Source organism: Schistocerca piceifrons, chromosome 9 (assembly GCF_021461385.2).
Source record: "Schistocerca piceifrons isolate TAMUIC-IGC-003096 chromosome 9, iqSchPice1.1, whole genome shotgun sequence".
Classification (NCBI taxonomy): Eukaryota; Metazoa; Arthropoda; class Insecta; order Orthoptera; family Acrididae; genus Schistocerca; species Schistocerca piceifrons.
This window is the reverse complement of record NC_060146.1, coordinates 133,735,439-133,757,291: the sequence shown is the minus strand read 5'-3', so window position 1 is coordinate 133,757,291 and position 21,853 is coordinate 133,735,439. Positions and strand designations below refer to the sequence as shown.

General features: G+C 42.3%; 1 protein-coding gene across 1 annotated transcript in view; it reads left to right on the top strand.

Moving 5' to 3' along the window:
- Window positions 1-1,228: 1,228 nt before the first annotated feature.
- Window positions 1,229-21,853, top strand: part of LOC124717133 (MD-2-related lipid-recognition protein-like) — a 101,497-nt gene continuing 80,872 nt past the window's right edge. The window contains exon 1 of the mRNA XM_047243872.1: window positions 1,229-1,380. Within this exon, the coding sequence (XP_047099828.1) occupies window positions 1,296-1,380 (85 nt within the window). The 5' untranslated portion in view covers window positions 1,229-1,295. The remainder of the gene's footprint in view (window positions 1,381-21,853) is intronic.

Below are 21,853 nucleotides of genomic sequence, written 5' to 3'. Positions count from 1 at the left end.
AAGAGAAGCAGCGCCATAGTATAGTTCGCAAACTTACGTTTAAGGGAGAGCGCGCAGTTTATGAAGTAAAGCCACCACGGCCGCATTAACCCTTCCGCTGCTACAGAGACGTGCTCCCCGCATTCCGCGATGTGCGCGATTTTGTCATCATTGCACTGCTCGCCTGTGCAGACACATGGTGTTTCGACTGCTTTGACACACTTTATCATTCGTTTTCACAAAAACTATTTGGCCCAACAATTTGATTTTTACACAGCTTCTTGACTGATACTTTCCCCTCATAAATGACTTAATTTTGTTTCGATGTTCAACGCAGTTGTTGTGCAGCATTAGATGTAGTAAACCATTGCACGAAATTTTGAAGAGTTTGCAGAGGTAAAAGTCCATAGCGTATACTTTCCATATGGTCGATTTTAGTTGCCGCTAGAAATTTCAAAAAATTACATTGAAACGAATAGAATTCATGAAATAAGGCACTTCGATATTGTTTTTAAATAAAGAAAATATTAAGCACTGAACAAGGTCTTTAAAATAATACGCAAAATACCGACAAACACTGTTGGTATGACTACGAATTACTAACGTTTCGTCGAAGTACAATAGGAAATAAACAATTACCGCTGTTCTTTATTGTGAAAAAGCGGTTAGTGAGAATGATGCAAACACCTTTCCTTGCTATCGCCTGAATTAGGAGGCTTATTGCTTGTTTGGTTTAATTAATTAATAGAATATGAAGCAATTGGTATAGAGAATGCTTTTTCCAAACTTTCTATAAAAGAAAGTCTGCTATCAAGACATTGCTTTTGTTCAATTACTTTATTTATGACTGAACGTTTCTAAAACTGAAGACACTCGTCCGTGCTCTGCACTGCAGTCAAGCTCTGGCAACGTCGTTCTCTGTTCATTGGCTGACACTGTTTTGTGACGTTAGATGCGCAGAACGAACCTAAACTCGGCCGCCGTCATAAATGACGCCCACTTTAACTGGACACTATTACCTACAACCCTTTCTGTATCTCGCTTCCTAAGGGGGATAAGACGCTGTTTGCTGACGTTGTATTTTCGACTTGCTGTCACGTTGTGACCTCTCGACCTCCAGACTTTGGCCTCTCCCGAGCGCCAGCAATACGGTACACACGGGCTGTTGTGGTCGCCGCGTTGGACTTGGCGGGCGATAGAGCGCCGTGTGACGTCACGGCGGGGTCAGGCGACCCTCGGCCCAGTAATCGGTTGTCCGCCCTGCAGCAGACAGCCAGAGCGTGCCGCGCTGCCCACCGGACGAGAAGGGAGACGGGATGCTGCGATCCGCCGCGTGTCTGCTGCTGCTGGTGGCCGCCTGCGTGGCCGAGGAAGTCACCTTCCGGAACTGCAACGAGAAAGGTGAGGCTCCGCGGCCGTTCATTCACTTCCTGGAAGCCACGAATCGGGGGTAGATGCGGCGTTTCCCGCTGTGGTGTACGGGAAGGTGTCGTCGTTGAGTGACTGTAGGAGGATACAAGATGACTTGGACAGGATTTGTGATTGGTGTAGAGCAGGGGTCTCCAAACCGGCCCGCGTTAGCTGGCCGGACATCCCCGGTATCCGGCCGCCAAATATTTGAGGTGGTACCCATACTGCCAACAATTGAGTTTCGAGGCCTATCGCGACCCGTACACCGCGACATTGTCGGAGCTCTATCTTTACAAAGCGGTAGGTCATGGTTAAACTTGTGGCTATCCACAATAAACAGACAGACCATTCTCCGTACGATAGGGAAAAAATAAATAAATAAAGAACGGTTAACAGACTAGATTGGCGAAAACATTTTAAGTAAAAAAATTCTTTGCATTTTATTCTACTCACGAGTCTGGTGCAAGTCTTTCAAATAGACGCCACTTCGGCGACTAGCCTTAGTAATCAATCATTATGGAAGATGCTTCTTAAGCGAGGTTTCACTTTCTTTTGATTACGTTGTAAAATACGTACAGAAAGTGCAGTGATATACTTTTATGTGAAATTCGCCAGAATAAAATACGCCAGAATTTCGGTCAGGTACGTCCACCAATCAAAATTATGTAATTAAATAAAAATCGTAGTTCGTTTCAGCGCTAGCTATTCCCACAACCTTAGATTTTTGCGATTTCATCTTTCCTTTAGCCTTACATTACGGTGATCATGGAGTGCTAGGGTGCTTTAATCCCACTAGGTAGATCTTGGCCCTTATGACTTCGTAGAGGAGTCAATGTGGCCCGCGGACTAAAAAGTTTGAAGACACCTTGTGTAGAGAATGGCAGCTAACTCTAAATATAGATAAATGTAAATTAATGCAGATGAATAGGAAAAAGAATCCCGTAATGTTTGAATACTCCATTAGTAGTGTAACGCTCGACACAGTCACGTCGATTAAATATTTGGGCGTAACATTGCAGAGCGATATGAAGTGGGACAAGCATGTAATGGCAGTTGTGGGGAAGGCGGATAGTCGTCTTCGGTTCGTTGGTAGAATTTTGGGAAGATGTGGTTCATCCGTAAAGGAGACCGCTTATAAAACACTAATACGACCTATTCTTGAGTACTGCTCGAGCGTTTGGGATCCCTATCAGGTCGGATTGAGGGAAGACGTAGAAGCAATTCAGTGGCGGGCTGCTAGATTTGTTACTGGTAGGTTTGATCATCATGCGAGTGTTACGGAAATGCTTAAGGAACTCGGGTGGGAGTTTCTAGAGGAAAGGAGGCGTTCTTTTCGTGAATCGCTACTGAGGAAATTTAGAGAAACAGCATTTGAAGCTGACTGCAGTACAATTTTACTGCCATTTCGCGGAGAGACCCCAAAGATAAGATAAGATAAGAGAGATTAGGGCTCGTACAGACGCATATAGGCAGTAATTTTTCCCTCGTTCTGTTTGGGAGTGGAACAGGGAGAGAAGATGCTAGTTGTGGTACGAGGTACGCTCCGCCACGCACCGTATGGTGGATTGCGGAGTATGTATATAGATGTAAATGAAATCGTTTCACTCAGGACCTAGCAGACTGCCTCTCTAAGCCCTTCTTCGTACTTGGGCGAGTTAAAGGTCATTGTCCAGACAAAAAAGCTCGATAAAGTCGCCTCTGAAGACTAGCTGTTAAGTACGAAACATTTGTTAACAATGAACGTAGCAGTCAGCAGCTGAGCACGTAGTGTAGAAGTATCTACATCTACATCATACTCCGCAAGCCACCTAATGGTGTGTGGCGGAGGGTACTTTCGGTACCACTATCTGATCCCTCCAACCCCGTGTAAGTAGGCTGTTTAGGTTTTTATGTTGGTAACGTCACGTAGCGCTCTGTGTGAAAATCACTGGCTGTGCTGTGTGCAGTCTGTGGCTGGTTGGCATTGTTGGAATCTTCGCTATTGTAGTGTTGGGCAGTTGGATGTGAACAGCGCGTAGCGTTGCGCAGTTGAAGGTGAGCCGCTAGCAGGGGTGGATGTGGGAAGAGAGATGGCAGAATTTTGAGAGCGGACGATCTGGACGTGTGTCCATCAGAAAGAGTAAATTTGTGATACTGTATATCATGAACTGATATATATATATATATATATATATATATATATATATATATATATATATATATTCTTTCAAATTCTGAAGGTGGCAGGGTTTACTACAGGGAGCGAAAGGCTATTTACAATTTGTACAGAAAGCAGATGGCAGTTATAAGAGTCGAGGGGTATGAAAGGGAAGCAGTGGTTGGGAAGGGAGTGAAACAGGGTTTTAGCCTATCCCCGATGTTATTCAATCTGTATATCATGAACTGGAGTAGGAATTAAAATCCATGGAGAAGAAATAAAAACTTTGAGGTTCGCCGATGACATTGTAATTCTGTCAGAGACAGCAAAGGACTTGGAAGAGCTGTTGAACGAAATGGACAGTGTCTTGAAAGGAGGGTATAAGATGAACATCAACAAAAGCAAATCTAGGGTAATGGAATGTAGTCTAATTAAGTCGGGTGATGCTAAGGGAATTAGATTAGGAAATGAGACACTTAAAGTAGTAAAGGAGTTTTGCTATTTGTGGAGCAAAATAACTGATGATGGACGAAGTAGAGAGGATATAAAATGTAGACTGGTAATGGCAACGAAAGCGTTTCTGAAGAAGAAAAATTTGTTAACATCGAGTGTAGATGTGTCAGGAAGTCGTTTCTGAAAGTATTTGTGTGGAGTGTAGCCATGTATGGAAGTGAAACATGGACGTTAAATAATTTAGACAAGAAGAGAATAGAAGCTTTCGAAATGTGGTGCTACAGAAGAATGCTGAAGATTATATGGGTAGATCACATAACTAATGAGGAGGTATTGAATAGAATTGGGGAGAAGAGGAGCTTGTGGCACAACTTGACTAGAAGAAGGGATCGATTGGTAGGACATGTTCTGAGACATCGAGGGACCACCAATTTGCCCGCAGCTCGTGGTCGTGCGGTAGCGCTCTCGCTTCCCGCGCCCGGGTTCGATTCCCGGCGGGGTGAGGGATTTTCTCTGCCTCGTGATGGCTGGGTGTTGTGTGCTGTCCTTAGGTTAGTTAGGTTTAAGTAGTTCTAAGTCCTAGGGGACTGATGACCATAGATGTTAAGTCCCATAGTGCTCAGAGCCATTTTTTTTTTGAACCACCAATTTAGTATTGGAGGGTAGCGTGGAGGGTAAAAATCGTAGAGGGAGACCAAGAGATGAATACACTAAGCAGATTCAGAAGGATGTAGGCTGCAGTAGGTACTGGGAGATGAAGAAGCTTGCACAGGATAGAGTAGCATGGAGAGCTGCATCAAACCAGTCTCAGGACTGAAGACCACAACAACAACATATATGATGACTTTTGAATATTATTAAGGAGCCGGCCGGTGTGGCCGTGCGGCTCTAGGCGCTTCAATCTGGAACCGCGTGACCGCTACGGTCGCAGGTTCGAATCCTGCCTCGTTGCATGGGTGTGTGTGATGTCCTTAGGTTAGTTAGGTTTAAGTAGTTCTAAGTTCTAGGGGACTGATGACCGCAGATGTCAAGTCCCATACTGCTCAGAGCCATTTGAACCATTTATTATTAAGGTAAATACATTGTTTGTTCTCTATCAAAATCTTTAATTTGCTAACTATGCCTATCAGTAGTTAGTGCCTTCAGTAGTTAGAATCTTTTATTACCTGGCAGTAGTGGCACTCGCTGTATTGCAGTAGTTCGAGTAACGAAGATTTTTGTGAGGTAAGTGATTCATGAAAGGTATAGCTTATTGTCAGTCAGGGCCATTCTTTTGTATGGATTATTGAAAGTCAGATTGCGTTGCGCTAAAAATATTGTGTCTGTTTAGTGTTGATCAGAATAAGTAAAGAGAGAAATGTCTGAGTACGTTCAGTTCTGCTCAGCTGTTTGAAAATCAAAAAACGTAAGAGGTTATTCAGCACAGTAACTCATAAATTTTTCTAAGGGGATGTTTCACCTGTTCCACTCACGAATAGTGCGTGGGAAGAATGATCGTCGGTAAGCCATCGTATTGGCTCTAATGTCTCTAATTTTCTCCTCGTGGTCCATACGCGAGCTGTGTATGGGGGGAAGTAATATGATTTCCGAGTCCTCCTGAAAAGTGCTGTCCCGAAATTTCAATAGTAAATCTCCCCGTGATGGACAACGCCTCTCTTGTAACGTCTGCCAGTGGAGTTTGTTTTTAGCATCTCCGTAATGCTCTCTCGCCAGCTAAACGATCCTCGGACGAAATGCGCCGCTCTTCATTGGATCTTCTCTATCTCCTCTATCAGTTCTACCTGATAGGGATCCCAAATAGATGAACAATATCAACATCTACATCTACACGGATACTCTGCAAATCACATTTAAGTGCCTGGCAGAGGGTTCATCGAACCACCTTCACAATTCTCTATTATTCCAATCTCGTATAGCGCGTGGAAAGAATGAACACCTGTATCTTTTCGTACGAGCTCTAATTTCCCTTATTTTATCGTGGTGATCGTTCCTCCCTATGTAGGTCGGTGTCAACAAAATATTTTCGCGTTCAGAGGAGAAAGTTGGTGATTGGAATTTCGTGAGAAGATTCCGTCGCAACGAAAAACGCCTTTCTTTTAATGATTTCCATCCCAAATCCTGCATCATTTCTGTGAACTCTCTCCCATATTTCGCGATAATACAAAACGTGCTGCCTTTCTTTGAACTTTTTCGATTTACTCTGTCAGTCCTATCTGGTAAGGATCCCACACCACGCAGCAGTATTCTAAAAGAGGACGGAGAAGCGTAGTGTAGGCAGTCTCCTTAGTAGGTCTGTTACATTTCCTAAGTGTCGTGCCAATAAAACGCAGGCTTTGGTTAGCCTTCCCCACAACATTTTCTATGTGTTCTTTCCAATTTAAGTTGTTCGTAATTGTAATACCTAGGTATTTAGTTGAATTTACGGCTTTTAAAATCGGGCGAACGAGCGCCTTATAAGCCAGTTTTTTCGTGGATGAGTTACATTTTCTTAAGATTCTTCCGATGAATCTGAGTCTGTTGTCTGCGTACAGCAGTGGATTTCTATTCCTGTGTACGCGCAATACGTTACATTTATTTACGTTCAGGGTCAACTGCCAAAGCCTGCATCAATCATCAGGTCGTTCCGCAAATTCTTACTATCTTCTGGCGTTGCTACTTTGGTATAGACAACGGCACCATCTGCGAATAGCCTTAAAAAGCATCCGTCGCTTTCTAACAGATCATTCATCTATAATGTAAACAGCAACGGTTCTATCATACTTCCCTGTGGTGCTCCGTATATTAGCTTTACATCTGTCGATTTTGTTCCGTTAAGAGCGACGTGTTGAGTTCTATTTGCAAGAAAGTCTTGTATCCAGTCGCATGTCTGCTCCGATACTCCGTAAGCTCTTATTTTTTCATTAAACGGCAATGCGAGACGGATTCAAATGCCATTACTGAAATCAAGGAACACGGCATCAACCTGAGCGCCGTTGTCCACTGCGCTGTGGATTTCAGGGAGGCCGGCCGGCGTGTCCGAGCGGTTCTAGGCGCTACAGTCTGGAACCGCGCGGCCGCTACGTCGCAGTTCGAATCCTGCCTGGGGCATGGATGTGTGTGATGTCCTTACGTTAGTTATGTTTAAGTAGTTCTAAGTTCTAGGGGACTGATGATCTCAGAAGTTAAGTCCCATAGTGCTCAGAGCCATTTTTGATTTCATGGAGGAACAGAGCGAGCTGAGTTTCGCAGGATCTCTGTTTACGGAATCCATGTTGATTTTTACAGAGGAGATGTTCATTTCCCAAAAACGTCATAATTCTTGAGCATAAAACATGTTCCATAATTCTACAACAGATTGACATCAACGATATAGGTCTGTAATTGTGTGGGTCTCTGTTATGGCCTTTCTTAAAAACGAGAATGACCTGCCCTTCTTTCCAGTCGTTAGGTAACTTACGTTGCTCAAGCGATCTATGATAAATTACTGCTAGAAGGGGAACAAGTTCTCTCCCATAATATTTATAGACTCTTAAAGGTATCTTATCTGGTTCTGATGCCTTTCCAATACTAAGCGACTGTAGCTTAGATAGTTCGGGTCTGGCTATATACGGTTCATCATAAGAATAAACCTCATGTAAGCATTGCATTTCCGTTCACGTGGAGCAGAACCCAAGCTGTCTCGAGTACAGTCAAGTACGATAATGAGGATACGTTTTATGCTGTGCGTTACGCGTACATCGACTCAGCGATAATAAGGGACCACAGCTTTACCGCCGCATTTAACTTGGAAAGCACTGGCTAGCTACCTGGTGCAACTAACAAGCAGTGCTGTGAACAGTTGTAGTAAAGGCATAGAAAGAGACGAGCAGATAACAATATAGTCTTGAGTGTCATTTAATTTTTGAACAGAACGAAATAATGGTAAAACTCATGCTATACGCTTCTTAGGTGATCTGCTGGAAAACATAGCATGCTCTCGATCCTATCTAACATAGTACTGCAATTAAAAACGACTTTAACAAGGGTAATATCTCTGCATGAGCTATGTGCAGCGTAAAAGCGAACTGCTGGGATTTCACCAGGTAGTTAAATATTGAAGCCACTGAAAGTATTAGTCAGTCGTCTGGTAACCACCGAACTTCTTCCATGTCGGACTCCGAGGAAAGTGGTACACTTCGATACTGCTACAATGATACCGAGGCGATAAACAACAAAATCCCAAGCCACGAAAAAGTCCGTATTTCCTCCTACCCCTCTTTTATGTCGTGCTGTTCTGCATTTCGCTATTGTTCGGCAGTGACGCGTCACATACAAACAATGGGACAATCAGAGCCCAAGTAGCGTTTACGGAGGCTGTGATTCTACATGAGTTTTTAAATAAAAATAACGTAGCTAAAGTATGATTAACAAAAACGTTGACGGTTGTTCATACACCAGAATGTCTTCAAGTTTCATTTACAGTGACATAGTAATAAGATATCCAAACATAAGTTAGACCTACTTCCAAGAGCGGAACAACAGCAGCGTACGAGAGTTATGGCTGCTGCCCAATCTCGCGTCTGTGTTTGTTAAAGTCAGGTTTATCATTATGATGAACGGAGTATAGTACACATCTTTTTTACTTTTAAATTCTGTATTTATTTACAAATATAAATTTTAATTAACAAATATTCAATCATAATTTTTCAATTAAGTTAGGTTTCTTTTATTTTAATTACGGTACTAGTCTTATGGATATAACTCAAAATTTTATATAGATACGCGAAATGCTTCATTCTTAAATAAAAAATATATGTAAATCAATAATGTTGTACAATTTCTAGAGATAAAAAGTACTTTATTTTCTTCTTCTCTTGCTTGTATAAGGTCCTCTTACGACATCTGTATATTTTTGACAAAATTACATGTAAATCGTTTATTTCTTGTTGATTACATAGGATTCGGCATATGCGGCATTTTCAAGTGTTTCTGTTGACACTGCATGTATATATAATTTTATTCTATGTCTAGGTAATAGTACTATGAAACTGTATCTTATGTTTGTGTCTAAATGGAGTAATGTCCATGAAACATCTTGGAATGTAATTTCTTTTATATACTATGTTGTTAACACAGGTCACGTATTTACTTTCTATAGAAGAATTATAGTGAAATTTCACATTTTTTTAGTTATAATATTATATATATCACGCCAATGACAATTATAAGATTATAGATAATTTCAGTGTCAATCTTATAGCTGCCAAAAAAATGAAATTTCACTATTATTCTTCTATAGAAAGTTATACAAGACCTATGCTAACAACACAGTACATAATAGAAATTGTATTTCAAGATGTTTTATGGACATCACTCCATTTAGATGTAAATATAAGATAAGCTTCCATAGTACTATTACATACAAGAAGAATAAAGTGATATAGGCTATACATTTAATGTGAGCAGGAACACCTAAAAATGGCACAAATGCCGAAACATGCTTGTCGTGAATCTATGCAATCAACAAGAAATAATTTGCAACTATTTTTGCCAAAAGTATAAAGAAGATTTTATTTTGTATTAGACGTCTCGAATTTTTAGTTTTGTCTATAAAAGACATAAAGTCACTGTATGAGCCTACGACCATTGTCACTGCTCGGGAAGATTCTCCGTCTTGATCACTATTACCATTTTTAGGGTTCTGTACCTCAGCCGGTAGAAACGTGATCCTTACAGGATGACTTTGTTATCTGACTATTAATAACCCTTTCTCTCAGGAAAGGGGAGACGTATCAAGCTGAAATTCATGTCACATTCTAAGGTCTACGACCCCTTTGCGGCATAAAACATTTAAGCTTGAAAGTCAATGCAATCAAAAGATACAGCCATTTATGTCACATATGTTGATATGTTGCCTGTATCGATATCGATGACGGGCAAAAATCGTCGCAAACCTCGATTTCTGGGATGCATAATTAATTATGTGCGCGAGTCCTCCTCGCTCTTACTCGGATTTTTTTTGTTTTTCAATAATACACCTTAACGCGTTTTGGCCACAGCCACACTCAGAATTTGTCATCAACTAATAGAACAACCGAGAAGTAGTATTTCTAGAAATATTACAGTAGCACATATACAGGATAAAACGAACCAGTGTCACATTTAAAATCTCAATACCCTGTCAGTTCCCATGTTTGCTTGTACCGAAGAGTACTGCTGTGTAGTGAGGGAGCCTACCTTAAATAACGGTATGTGGCCGTTAGGTGGCGTTAAATGAAAATAGACGTGTCAAAGTTAATATTCAAATTAATATCAACAAGATTTTTGTGGTATTAAGGAGACAGTTATTTTATAAAAATAGAGTGCAAAAATAATAAAATTGTAAAATTTGACGATGAAAACCATTTAAGATGTGGCTTAGAAGTATACAGGGCAGAGATTAACGTAACTTCCACAGTAAGTATTAAGTACGTGAAAACGCTTTCGTAATCCCTTTTTCTTTTTATAAAATTTAAACCTTATGACTTCATTATTTAAAATACACAGAAAGGTCGTTAAAATGTGAACATAAAAAATGGGAACGTCGTCATTTTGCGGCTGTAGTGTTTACTTCTGGTGTTGACATAGTAAGCTTGGCCATATGCGCCATATGTTAACATTTTAATATCCTTCCTACGTATTTTAATAATAAAGTCAACATGTTTTATAGTATTTCATAACCTATCCTGTGCAAGCCTTTCCTTCTATGCATAACTGATGCAGCCTATATCGATCTGAACCTGCTTTTAATCTCGTCAGACGTTGTTCTCCCTCTACAATCTGTAACCCTCCCCCCCCCCCCCCCCCCCCCACACACACACTTCCTTCCATCACCAAACTGACGATTTCTTGATGCCTCAGGCTGTATCCTGTTAATCGATCCCTTCTTCTGCCTCAAATTTCTTTTTGCCCATTAGATTCAGCACTCTCTCTTTAGCTGTTTTATCTACCCGTCCAATTTTCAGCATTCTTCTGTGGCAGAATCTTTCGAAAACTTCTATTCTCTTTTTGTCTGAACTGTTCATCGTCCACGTTTCACTTCCGTACAAAGCTACACTGCAGACTCATACCTTCAGAGAAGACTTCCTAACACTTAAGTTTATTAGAATTATATTAATACCTTCAGCTGCTGACGGCCGTTGATATACATCAATAGGCCATGTAAGCAGGAGATCCCGGGTTCGAGTCCCGGTCGGGGCACACATTTTCACCTGTCCCCGCTGATATATATCAACGCCCGTCAGCTGCTGAAGGTATTAATATAATTCTAATTTCGTTCTAGACGGCTGCAGGTCATCATCAGTGGTGTCTGTTCTTTCAGACATAACTTAAGTTTATATTCGATGTTCACAAATTTATACTTTTCTGAAATTCTTATGTTGTAGTTGTCTATTTGCATTTTATATTCTCTATTATTTATTTGTTATTCTTAAAATCATAAAATCATGGGTATGTGTGGTACCTTAAAGAGTGGAAGTGCCAACGGCCTGCCGCCGTGGTAACACCGGTTCCCGTCAGATCACCGAAGTTAAGCGCTGTCGGGCTGGGCTAGCACTTGGATGGCTGACCATCCGGTCTGCCGAAAGCTGTTGACAAGCGGGGTGGTAATCAGCCCTTGTGAGGCAAACTGAGTAGCTGCTTGACTGTGAAGTAGCGGCTCCGGTCTCGTAAACTGACATACGGTCGGGAGAGCGGTGTGCTGGTTCAAATGGCTCTGAGCACCATGGGACTTAACTTCTGAGGTCATCAGTCCCCTAGACTTAGAACTACTTAAACCTAACTAACCTAAGGACATCACACATATCCATACCCGAGGCAGGATTCGAATCTGCGACCGTAGCGGTTGCGCGGTTCCAGACTGTAGCGCCTAGAACCGCTCGGCCACTCTGGCCGGCGCGGTGTACTGACCACATACCCCTCCATATCCGCATTCGGTGACGCCTGTGGTCTGAGGATGACACGGCGGCCGGTCGGTTCCGTTGGGCCTTGATGGCCTGTTCGGGCGGAGGTTAGTTTAGTTTAAAAGTGGAGGTGATGGCAATTTGATGCGAACGTGGTAGGGTGGGGAGCGGACGGGGGTAAGACAGTAAATAATTTTAAGAAATCAATTGTTTTGTGAAATTATTTGTCTAAAAGTAAGAAATATAACAGATTAGAGAAACGTTTGACACGTCTTTGAATGATGCTCGAAGTCATGTAAAGCAAATGAGATTCGTCAGATGCTTCTCTAATGTATATTATTTCTTATTTGTCGAAATCATTTCACAAATTTTTTACCGTTTTCTTTTTTGCAAGTTTTATATAGAAAACACAAAGAATAATATACTTCAGTATCGATCGGTATTCTGTTATTATTAAGAGTATATAGGTCAAGAGAAAGCAGAGGAGTTTCTATATACGCTGTACTTTGATACCTTCATTTTACTTTTTTAACACAGACGAAAGAGTTCGACGATTTGTGCTCCAATGCAACATTTTACGAACCAAAATACATGGGCCTTACAGAGATGAACTTTGACGCATCATTTACGTAGTCAGCAGTAGCCGTACGTCAAATATTTCAGTTTGCCTGAAATCACTAATTAAGTTTTTCTTAATTCTCCTGATTACTTTCAAGCAATTTTTTTAGGTTCCGTCTTCCAGTCGGTAAAAACGGAACCCTTATAGGATTAGTTTGTTGTCCGTCTGACTGTCCACCCAACTGTTAAGACTTAATTTTCTCAGGAAAGGGCAGACGTAGATCAAGATAAAATTTGTCGCATACTGAATTCTATGGTGCCTTGGCGGTGTAAAAAGTTTAAGCTTCAAAGTCAGTGCAGTGAGAAGACATTGCCATTTATGTTACATATTTTGCTACTTTCAAACTCACTCATCAAAGCCTGTAGGGTGCTTCCCACTGACATAGAATCGTGAAATTTGGCAAGACGGAAGGTTTTACAGTCCAAGTAAAGGAAAAAAAACATGAAAACTGTTAATTTGTAATATCACACGATTTTTTTTTTTTGGCACTTATTATCCGTCTGTCTTTCTGTACGCCTGTTAAGACACCTTTTTCTCTGGAACGCGTGGGCGTATCATCTTGAAATTTATGTCACATACAGAAGTCTACGGTTCCTTGACAGTGTAATAAATTTAAGTATTCAAGCCAATGAAATCAAAAGATACTCCTAGTTATGAGGGGCGTTCAATAAGTAATGCAACACGTTTTTTCTCAAGGCTGGTTGGTTTTATTCAGGATTCCAATACACCATATTATTCTCTACTCTTCTGACTACAAAACACTATTTTTCAACATAATCTACGTTCAATGTGACAGCCTTATGCCGTCTTACTAAGACGGCCTCTATGCTTGCATGGTACGACTCTGCTGGTCGACGTTGGACCCAACAAGACACTGCACCAGTAACCTCCCCATCATTCACGTACTGTTTCTTTCGGAGTGCATCCTTTAGTGGGCCAAACAGATGGAAGTTGGAAGATGTGAGACCAGGGCTGTAGGGTGGATGAGGAAGAACAGCCCAATAAAGTTTTGTAAGCTACTCTCGGGAGTGCAGACTTGTGGAGTAGTACGAGGGGCGTTTGAAGTCCGTGCAAAAACAAAAACTACTTACGTGTTTGGGGTAAACCATTTTAGTTTTCGACATAGTCTCCTTTTCGACTTATACACTTCATCAAACGCTGTTCTAATATGTTGATCCCTTCCAAAAAATAGGAATTGACCAAGTCTGCAAAATAGCTATTAGTTGCTGCGATCACCTCTTCGTTTGAATAAAATATTTGTCCCGCCAGCCATTTGTTCAAATTGGGGAACAAATAGTAGTCGGAGGGAGCCAAGTCTGGAGAATAGGGGGGATGTGAAATGAGTTGGAACCCTATTTCGATTAATTTTTTGACCACAACTGCTGAGGTGTGTGCTGCTGCATTGTCGTGATGGAAAATGACTTTTTTGCGGTCCAATCGTCGCTGTTTTTCTTGCAGCTCGGTTTTCAAAAAGTTTAATAACGATGAATAATATGCACCTGTAATAGTTTTACCCTTTTCCAGATAATCGATGAGGATTATCCGTTGCGAATCCCAAAAGACAGTCGCCATAATATTTCCAGCCGAAGGAATGGTCTCCGCCTTTTTTGGTGCAGATGCCCCCTTGGTAACACATTGTTTAGATTGTTGTTTGGTCTCGGGAGTATAGTAATGTATCCATGTTTCATCCACAGTGACGAAACGACACTTAAAGTCCTGCAGTTTCTTCCTGAACAGCTGCAAACCATCCTTGTAACACTTCACACGATTCCGTTTTTGGTCAAGCCTGAGCAATCGCGGAACGCATCTTGCGGATAGGTTTCTCATGTCCAAATGTTTATGCAAAATAGTATGTACCCGTTCACTGGATATGCCCACAGCACTAGCAATCTCACGCACCTTAACTCTTCCGTCATCCATCACCATATCATGGATTTTATCAATGATTTCTGGAGTCGTAACCTCCACAGGCCGTACAGAACGTTCAGCATCACTTGTGCCTATACGGCCACTCGAAAATTTTTGAAACCACTTATAAACTGTTCTAATCGAAGGTGCAGAGTCACCGGTATGTTTATCAAGCTTCTCTTTAGTCTCCTGAGGCGTTTTGCCTTTCATACAGTAATGTTTAATCAGCATACGAAATTCTTTTTCTTCCATTTTTTGACAATCACTCGACTTACTTGATTCATACAAATGCCAAACACAAAGAAATAGACCAATATGGCTGAAACTTGGTGTGCGTTCTTTCCAAAGATGCTACTAACTAAACATGACAGCGATACACGCCGGTGGTGCCATCTCTCGGACTTTGCACAGACTTTTCAAACGCCCCTCGTAGAAGGTCGTTTTCATTTTTGTGGCGACTATCTCGCTGACGTCGTTTGTTCAGTTTCCTGAGGGTAGCGCAGTACGCTTCAGAGTTGATCGTTGCATCATGAGGGAGGACATGAAACAGACTAACCTTTGCAGACTCCCAGAAGACCGTCGCCATGACTTTAGCGGCTGAAGATGCGGCTTTGAACTTCTTCTTAGAAGTGGCGTGGTACCGCTCCGTGGATTGCCTTTTTGTTTCCGATGTGATGAACCCACGCTTCATCGCCTATGACGATGCCTGACAAAAAATTGTCACGATCTGCCTCGTAATCCGAAAGCAGTTTCCTCACATATGGTCCTTCGTTGCTCTATATGGTGCTGTATCAGCACTACCAACAGAAACATCCAGCTGGGCAGCGACGTGTCTGATTGTAATACGCCGGCCAACTCGAAGAATGGCCGCACGTTCCACCATTGCAGGAGTCACAGCTGACGAGGGCGCCCGGGACGCGGAAGGGACAGGTTTGAGCGACCTTGTGATGATGACAGATGCCTCGCCCAGTGGCCGACCATGCTTTTGTTCACTGCCAGGTCTCCGTAGACATTCTGCAAGCGCCTGTGAATATCTTCGATGCTCTGCTTTTGCACCGAAAGAAATCAACGAAGATTCTGGTTGGAACGCAGCTCCGTTACAGATGCCATTGTGAAGTTTACTTATAGTGCCGCCACCTATCGGAAATTCATGAAACTACAGGGGCTGAAGCGGGAATATTCCACGATACCACACGCCAAAATCCGCATTTGTGGTGCAGTCCTTATTGAAAGCCCCTCGTATGTCACATGTTTTGCTAGTCGCAAACTCACTCATCGAGACCTATTGCGCAGAATTATTATTTAATTTAGGGGCGACTAGACCATTCAACAATAACAAAAAACAATAGGGTTCGCGTTGTTGCAACTTAGCAAATATCCTCTAGTTCCCTAATGTTACATCAATGCCCGTTCCCAACTGGCCATGGTTGATTGGCTGATGGAGACAGGTGCCTTCAATAACTGCTTACACAACGTTACTAATTTACGTAATTTATTAGAAATAATTCACCAACAACAACAAGTCTTAAAACACTTCATAAAAGACTGAGTAAATAACTGTTCCTTTGGGTAATAAATTCTCAACCAATAATAGTAGCAAACAACAGCACTTCCAAATGAAAACTTACAGAATCGTAATGGTAGAAAGGTACCTTTCAGACTTCAAAATTAACTTTCATTTAACATGTAGATATAAAAACCTATCCAAAACTCACAGTTAGCATATTTGTCGAATATTTATAACCCGCTGAACTACATCGCAGAACTGAATTTCAAACCTATCCAATGAGTAATCCTGATAAAAAATGAGAAATATAATAACTTTATGATAACGCCCATCCGGCATTGGCCACACTTTTACACAGTCGTCAGTTCCTTTAAAAAGTGACAGTTACTGTTCAATATCAACAAAGCTAAGCAAACTAACACCGCAGAAGTCACTGAAGGTTAATACACGTACCGCATTCCACTACTTTCGTCTCCAATATCACGACATCCTTATTGTGGGCGAACATGCTACAGCACAGCGTGTTCAGGCTGGGCCCACGCTGCCTTGTTTATCTGCCGTGGCAAAACCCACAAACGACATCGGCCACAGCACGCCGTAATTGCGTCCATATAATTGCAGAGCCCACGGCTTATCGTTCCACAGCAGCGTTGAATTCCCAAGCGTCTCGGTTTCACATCAGTCCACAACCAGCGAGTGCCAAAATTATTAAATGCACAATTCGGACCCCAAGATTCAGCCGTTCTGTCCTCGCTCGGTACGCTTCAACCCTCCTCTCCTCTTCGCCAGAGAGCCGCTCGCCGCCAACTCGGAGCCCCAGTATCTCTGGCGAGGCCAATATCGACCTTAACACTCGCGGCCGGATCACAAGCGTGCTGAAAATCGGCACACTATATGGTGATTCCCATTAACCTAGAATCATAACATTTGACACGAAGCAAGGTTTTACAGTACAAGTAAAGGAAAGATTCGAAAATTGAGAATTCCTAATTACAGCACAAGAAAAAACAAAATATTTTTTTCATATTATCTGAGTATCGATCAGTTTGTTAATACCCGCTTGTCTCAGAAAATGGTAGACGTAGTTAGTTGAAAAGTCCACGGTCACTTGGCGGTGTAAAAAATTTAAGCTATTACGTCAATGCGGTCAGAAAATATGGCTGTTTGTGTAACATATTTTGATATCTTGCGAGTGTCGATACCGATAACAGGCCCATCCGGGTAGATGTACTTTATATAGGCCTACCCATAACAAAGTTTGTACGGAACTCTCAGTGCGCGAGATCTACTCGCATTTAACGAATTTAGTTATTTGTTTTTTGCAAAACTAGACCATTTTCCACTGTTCGTTTGGTTATAAAAATTCGAACAGAGTACATTGTGTAATGTCTGAGGAGCCTTTTTTTCGCCCCAGTCAAACATTTAACCAGGAATTATCACACTCCAAGAATCGAAACGTAGACATACGCCTCCCGGCTCCATTCGGGCAGGGAGAATGACTGATTCCCACTGAAGCGCCAGAGAAACCGGTATAGGCATGCGTATTCAAATGCAGAGATATGTAAACAGGCAGAATAGGAGGCTGCGGTCGGCAACGCCTATATAAGACAAGTGTGTGGCGCAATTGTTAGATCGGTTACTGCTACTACAATGGCAGATTATGAAGATTTAACTGACTTTGAGCGTGGTGTTATACTCTATGCACGAGCGATGGGACACAGCATCTCTGAGGTCCGAGGCAGCGATGAAGTGGGGATTTTCCCGTAAGACCATTTCACGAGTATACTGTGAATATCAGGAATCAGGTGAAACATCGCATCTCCGACAGGACTGCGGCCGGAAAAACATCCTGCAGGAACGGGACCAACGACGACTGAAGAGAATCGCTGCACGTGACAGAAGTGCAAATGGCTGCACATCTCAACGCTGGATCATCAACAAGTGTCAGCGTGCGAACCATTCAACGAAACACCATCGATATCGGCTTTCGGAGCCGAAGGCCCACTTGTCTATCCTTGTGACTGCACGTCACAAAGCTTTACGCCTGGCCTGGCCCGGTCAGCACCGACATTGGACTGTTGATGACCGGAAACATGTTGCCTGGTCGGACGAGTCTCGTTTTAAATTGTATCGAGCGGATGGACGTGCACGGGTATGGAGACAACCTCATCAATCCGTGGACCCTGCATGTCAGCAGGGGAGTGTTCAAGCTGGTGGAGGCTCTGTAATGGTGTGGGGCGTGTGCAGTTGGAATGATATGGGATCCCTGATACGTCTCGATACGACTGACAGGTGCACGTACGTAAGCATCCTGTCTGATCTCCTGCATCCATTCATGTCCATTGTGCATTCCGACGGACTTGGGCAATTCCAGCAGAACAATGCGAGACCCCACACGTCCAGAATTGCTACAGTGTGACTCCAGGAACACTCTTCTCAGTTTAAACATTTCCGCTGCCCACCAAACTCCAGAGACAAGGACATTATGGAGCATATCTGGGATGCCTTGCAAAGTACTATTTAGAAGAGATCTCCACCCCCTCGTACTCTTATGGATTTATGGACAGCCCTGCAGGACCCATGGTGTCAATTCCCTCCAGCACTACTTCAGACATTAGCCGAGTCCATGCGACGTCGTGTTGCGGCACTTCTGCATACTCGCGGAGGCCCTACACACTATTAGGCATCTGTACTAGTTTCTTTGGCTCCTCAGTGTAAATGCATCTGTGGGCATTGTGATTAGTTCATGTTGTCTTCGGTGTCGCTTGGGGGACTGAAGTGCATTCATAGATTCCGCACCGCCGCGCGGAGTGGCCGCGCGGTTTGAGGCGCCACGTCATGGATTGCGCGGCACCTCCCGCCAGAGGTTCGAGTCCTCCCTCGGACATGGATGTGTGTGTTGTTCTTAGAATAAGTTAGTTTAGGTTCGTTTAAGTAGTGTGTAAGTCTAGGGACCGATGACCTCAGCAGTTTGGTCCCTTAGGAATTGACACACATTTGAACATTTTTGATTCCGCATTCAATACTTGTTCTTGAATTTTTCTAAGTAGAGTTTCTCGGGATAGTTAACACTCAGCTTCAAGCGAAGAGAGGTTTTCCAGCGTTTCCGTGACTCTCTCCTTTGTCAAAAAATCGTGTGACCATTCGTGCTACCCTTTTCTGTGTACGTTCAATATCCCCTGTTAGTCCAATTTGGTACGGGTGCCACACACTTGAGCAATATTATAAGGAAGGTGGCACAGATATTTTATAAAAAATATCCTTTGTAGACTGTATTTTCTCAGAATCCTCTCAATGAATCGAAGTCTGCTTGTGCTTCACTTACTGTTACGCTTATGTAATCATTTCATTTCATATCCCCGTGAACTGCGACACCGAGATATTTGTATGAGTTACATGATTTCAGCAGTGATTCACTGATATCGTAGTCAGAGAATAATACTTTAATGTGTTTTTTCAACTGTACAACTTCACTTTTCTTACCTTTAAGGATGTTGGCGTTCTTATATCACCACTTTGAAATCTCATCTATATTTGAAACTTCCTGGCAAACTAAAACTGTCTGCCGAACCGAAATTCGAACTCTGGACGTTTCTCTTTCGCGAGCAGGTGCTGTACGGACTGAGTTACGCAAGGACGACTCACGACCCGTTCTCACGTCTATACTTCCGCCAGTACCTCATCTTCTAGTTTCCAGACTTCACAGAAGATCTCCTGCGAAACTTGTACGACTAGTGCTCCTGGAAGAAAGGAAATAGCGGAAACATGGCTTAGCGACTGCCTGGGGGCTTGTTTCCAATTTTTGCTTGAATATCGATACAGTTTTTTCGGATAGGGACCATTATAGATAAATGTATCATCTGCAAAAAGTTTTACACAGTCCAATGACATTAATACGAGTGTTGTAACTTAGATAGTGGCAACTATTTATTCACAACCGATACAAAAAAGTTACATTTTTGCACCTTTTACTGTCCTTCAAAGTAGTCACCAAGGTTGTATAGAACCCGTTGCCAGCGATGCGGAAGTCATAGTATACCGTTAGCAGAGCCTGTTCCGTTGATGGTATTACTGTTCGTTTTTGGAGCATCACCTGCGACCAGCTTTGCAAAAGAAGCGGCGACACTTTCTACGCAACCCACCCTTCATTTTGCACGACAAGCTGACCAGGTTGTCGTTTGGTGCAAGTTTTAGTTTCCTCGGCGTCTCAATGAAATTTCCTGAGTCCTTTATGTACGTGTCAGTCTTTCCCACGTGAGGCTGAAGCAGAGAGGTCAAGTGTTTCGCCAGTTTATATGTCGTTGAGCCAGGAGCGCCAACAATTGGTCTTAGTGGAACATTGTTCTTATGGATCTTAGGTAATCCATACAGCCGATGTGGTAAGGCTTCTGTGTTGCGCAAGTTCCTCTGTATGTCCGCCGGCAGAGGAGACATCTTGAATAAACGATTCCGTGTGATAAGCTGCGTCGGATCTGCGCTTAGTTTTCGGTACGTCGTCGGATCTAATAGGTCCCAGATCTTTTGCTCATAGTCTTCGGTCTTCATTACGACGGTCGCATGCTGTATCATACTTACCGATATTTGCTTCTAATCACAACTCTTTCCGTCGCCTGATATAAATCCTATGTCTGTTCCATGCTGCTGGCTACGAGTTTAGAGAATATCATCTACATTACAGAGAGGTAATTAAAAGGGCTGTAGGTTGTTTGTTTTTTTGTCTCTTCCATTTCCTAAATAGCACACTCCCAACATTGTTGCATTTTTGGCAATTGTTTAGTGTCTCAAACGCATGGAAATTATGCTGGAGCTAATTTTGTATTAGTTTCCCTGGGGATAACATTTAACCGCCACACACATTCACTGATTTTATCAACCAATTCATTCATCAGATTTCAATAGTTTTGACATCATACGTTCCACCAAGTATCTCAATAATTGCGAGGGAGTATCGTCTGCTCCATGTGCTTAGTTCCCCACCCACGGTGACGACAATGAAATTTTCTGAGTAGTAAAAACATTTGCGGTTCACATAACATTCAACCAAGGAAAAAATACTTTAAAAAAGTCATTTCTAGTATCACTATCGGTTAGGCTATAATATTTATTAAGTATAACCAATTACTACCAAACATTTTCGAACACGAACATTCGCGCACGATACAATGCGTCGGAAGGTGCAGCTTGTGAAACGAATATGTTATCCTTCCTATATGCAGTTCTCGCAGTCAGCGATGGTCACAACTTAGCAAATAGCCGTCTTGTTTGGCACTGTGTGTTCAGTGATAGAGCGAATTATCGCCCCGTTTGCCGTTCAACGGCTCTCCCTGAGAGTTGTTAGTTCGCCAACAGGGCCAAGCCAACAGAACACATATTTATTTCCAAACTATCAAACCTCGTATTCCATACTAATATTATAAGTGCGGAAGTAACTCTCTCCGTTACGTTTTCACAACTAAACCAGTGAACTGATTTCGGTGAAAATTGATATGGAGACAGCTTGAAAGCTGAGAAAGAACATAGGCTACTATATATAGTAAAAAGAAAAAAAAGAAAAATCATCCTTAAAAGGGTACAGTAGAGAATGGAACGTCTTTTTTACATCAGTGATCATGTTGTTGTTGTTGTTGTTGTTGTGGTCTTCAGTCCTGAGGCTGGCTTGATGCAGCTCTCCATGCTACTCTATCCTGTGCAAGCTTCTTCATCTCCCAGTACATAATGCAACCTACATCCTTCTGAATATGTTTAGTGTATTAATCTCTTGGTTTCCCTCTACGATTTTTATCCTCCACGCTGCCCTCCAATACTAAATTTGTATCTTTCGCATGACATGTTACTGCCAACTAACATAGCTCGTTTAAAAACCCTACGTAAAAAGCACAGCTACATTATAGTACAGACGGTTGTTGTTGTTGTCGTCGTGGTCTTCAGTCCAGAGACTGTTT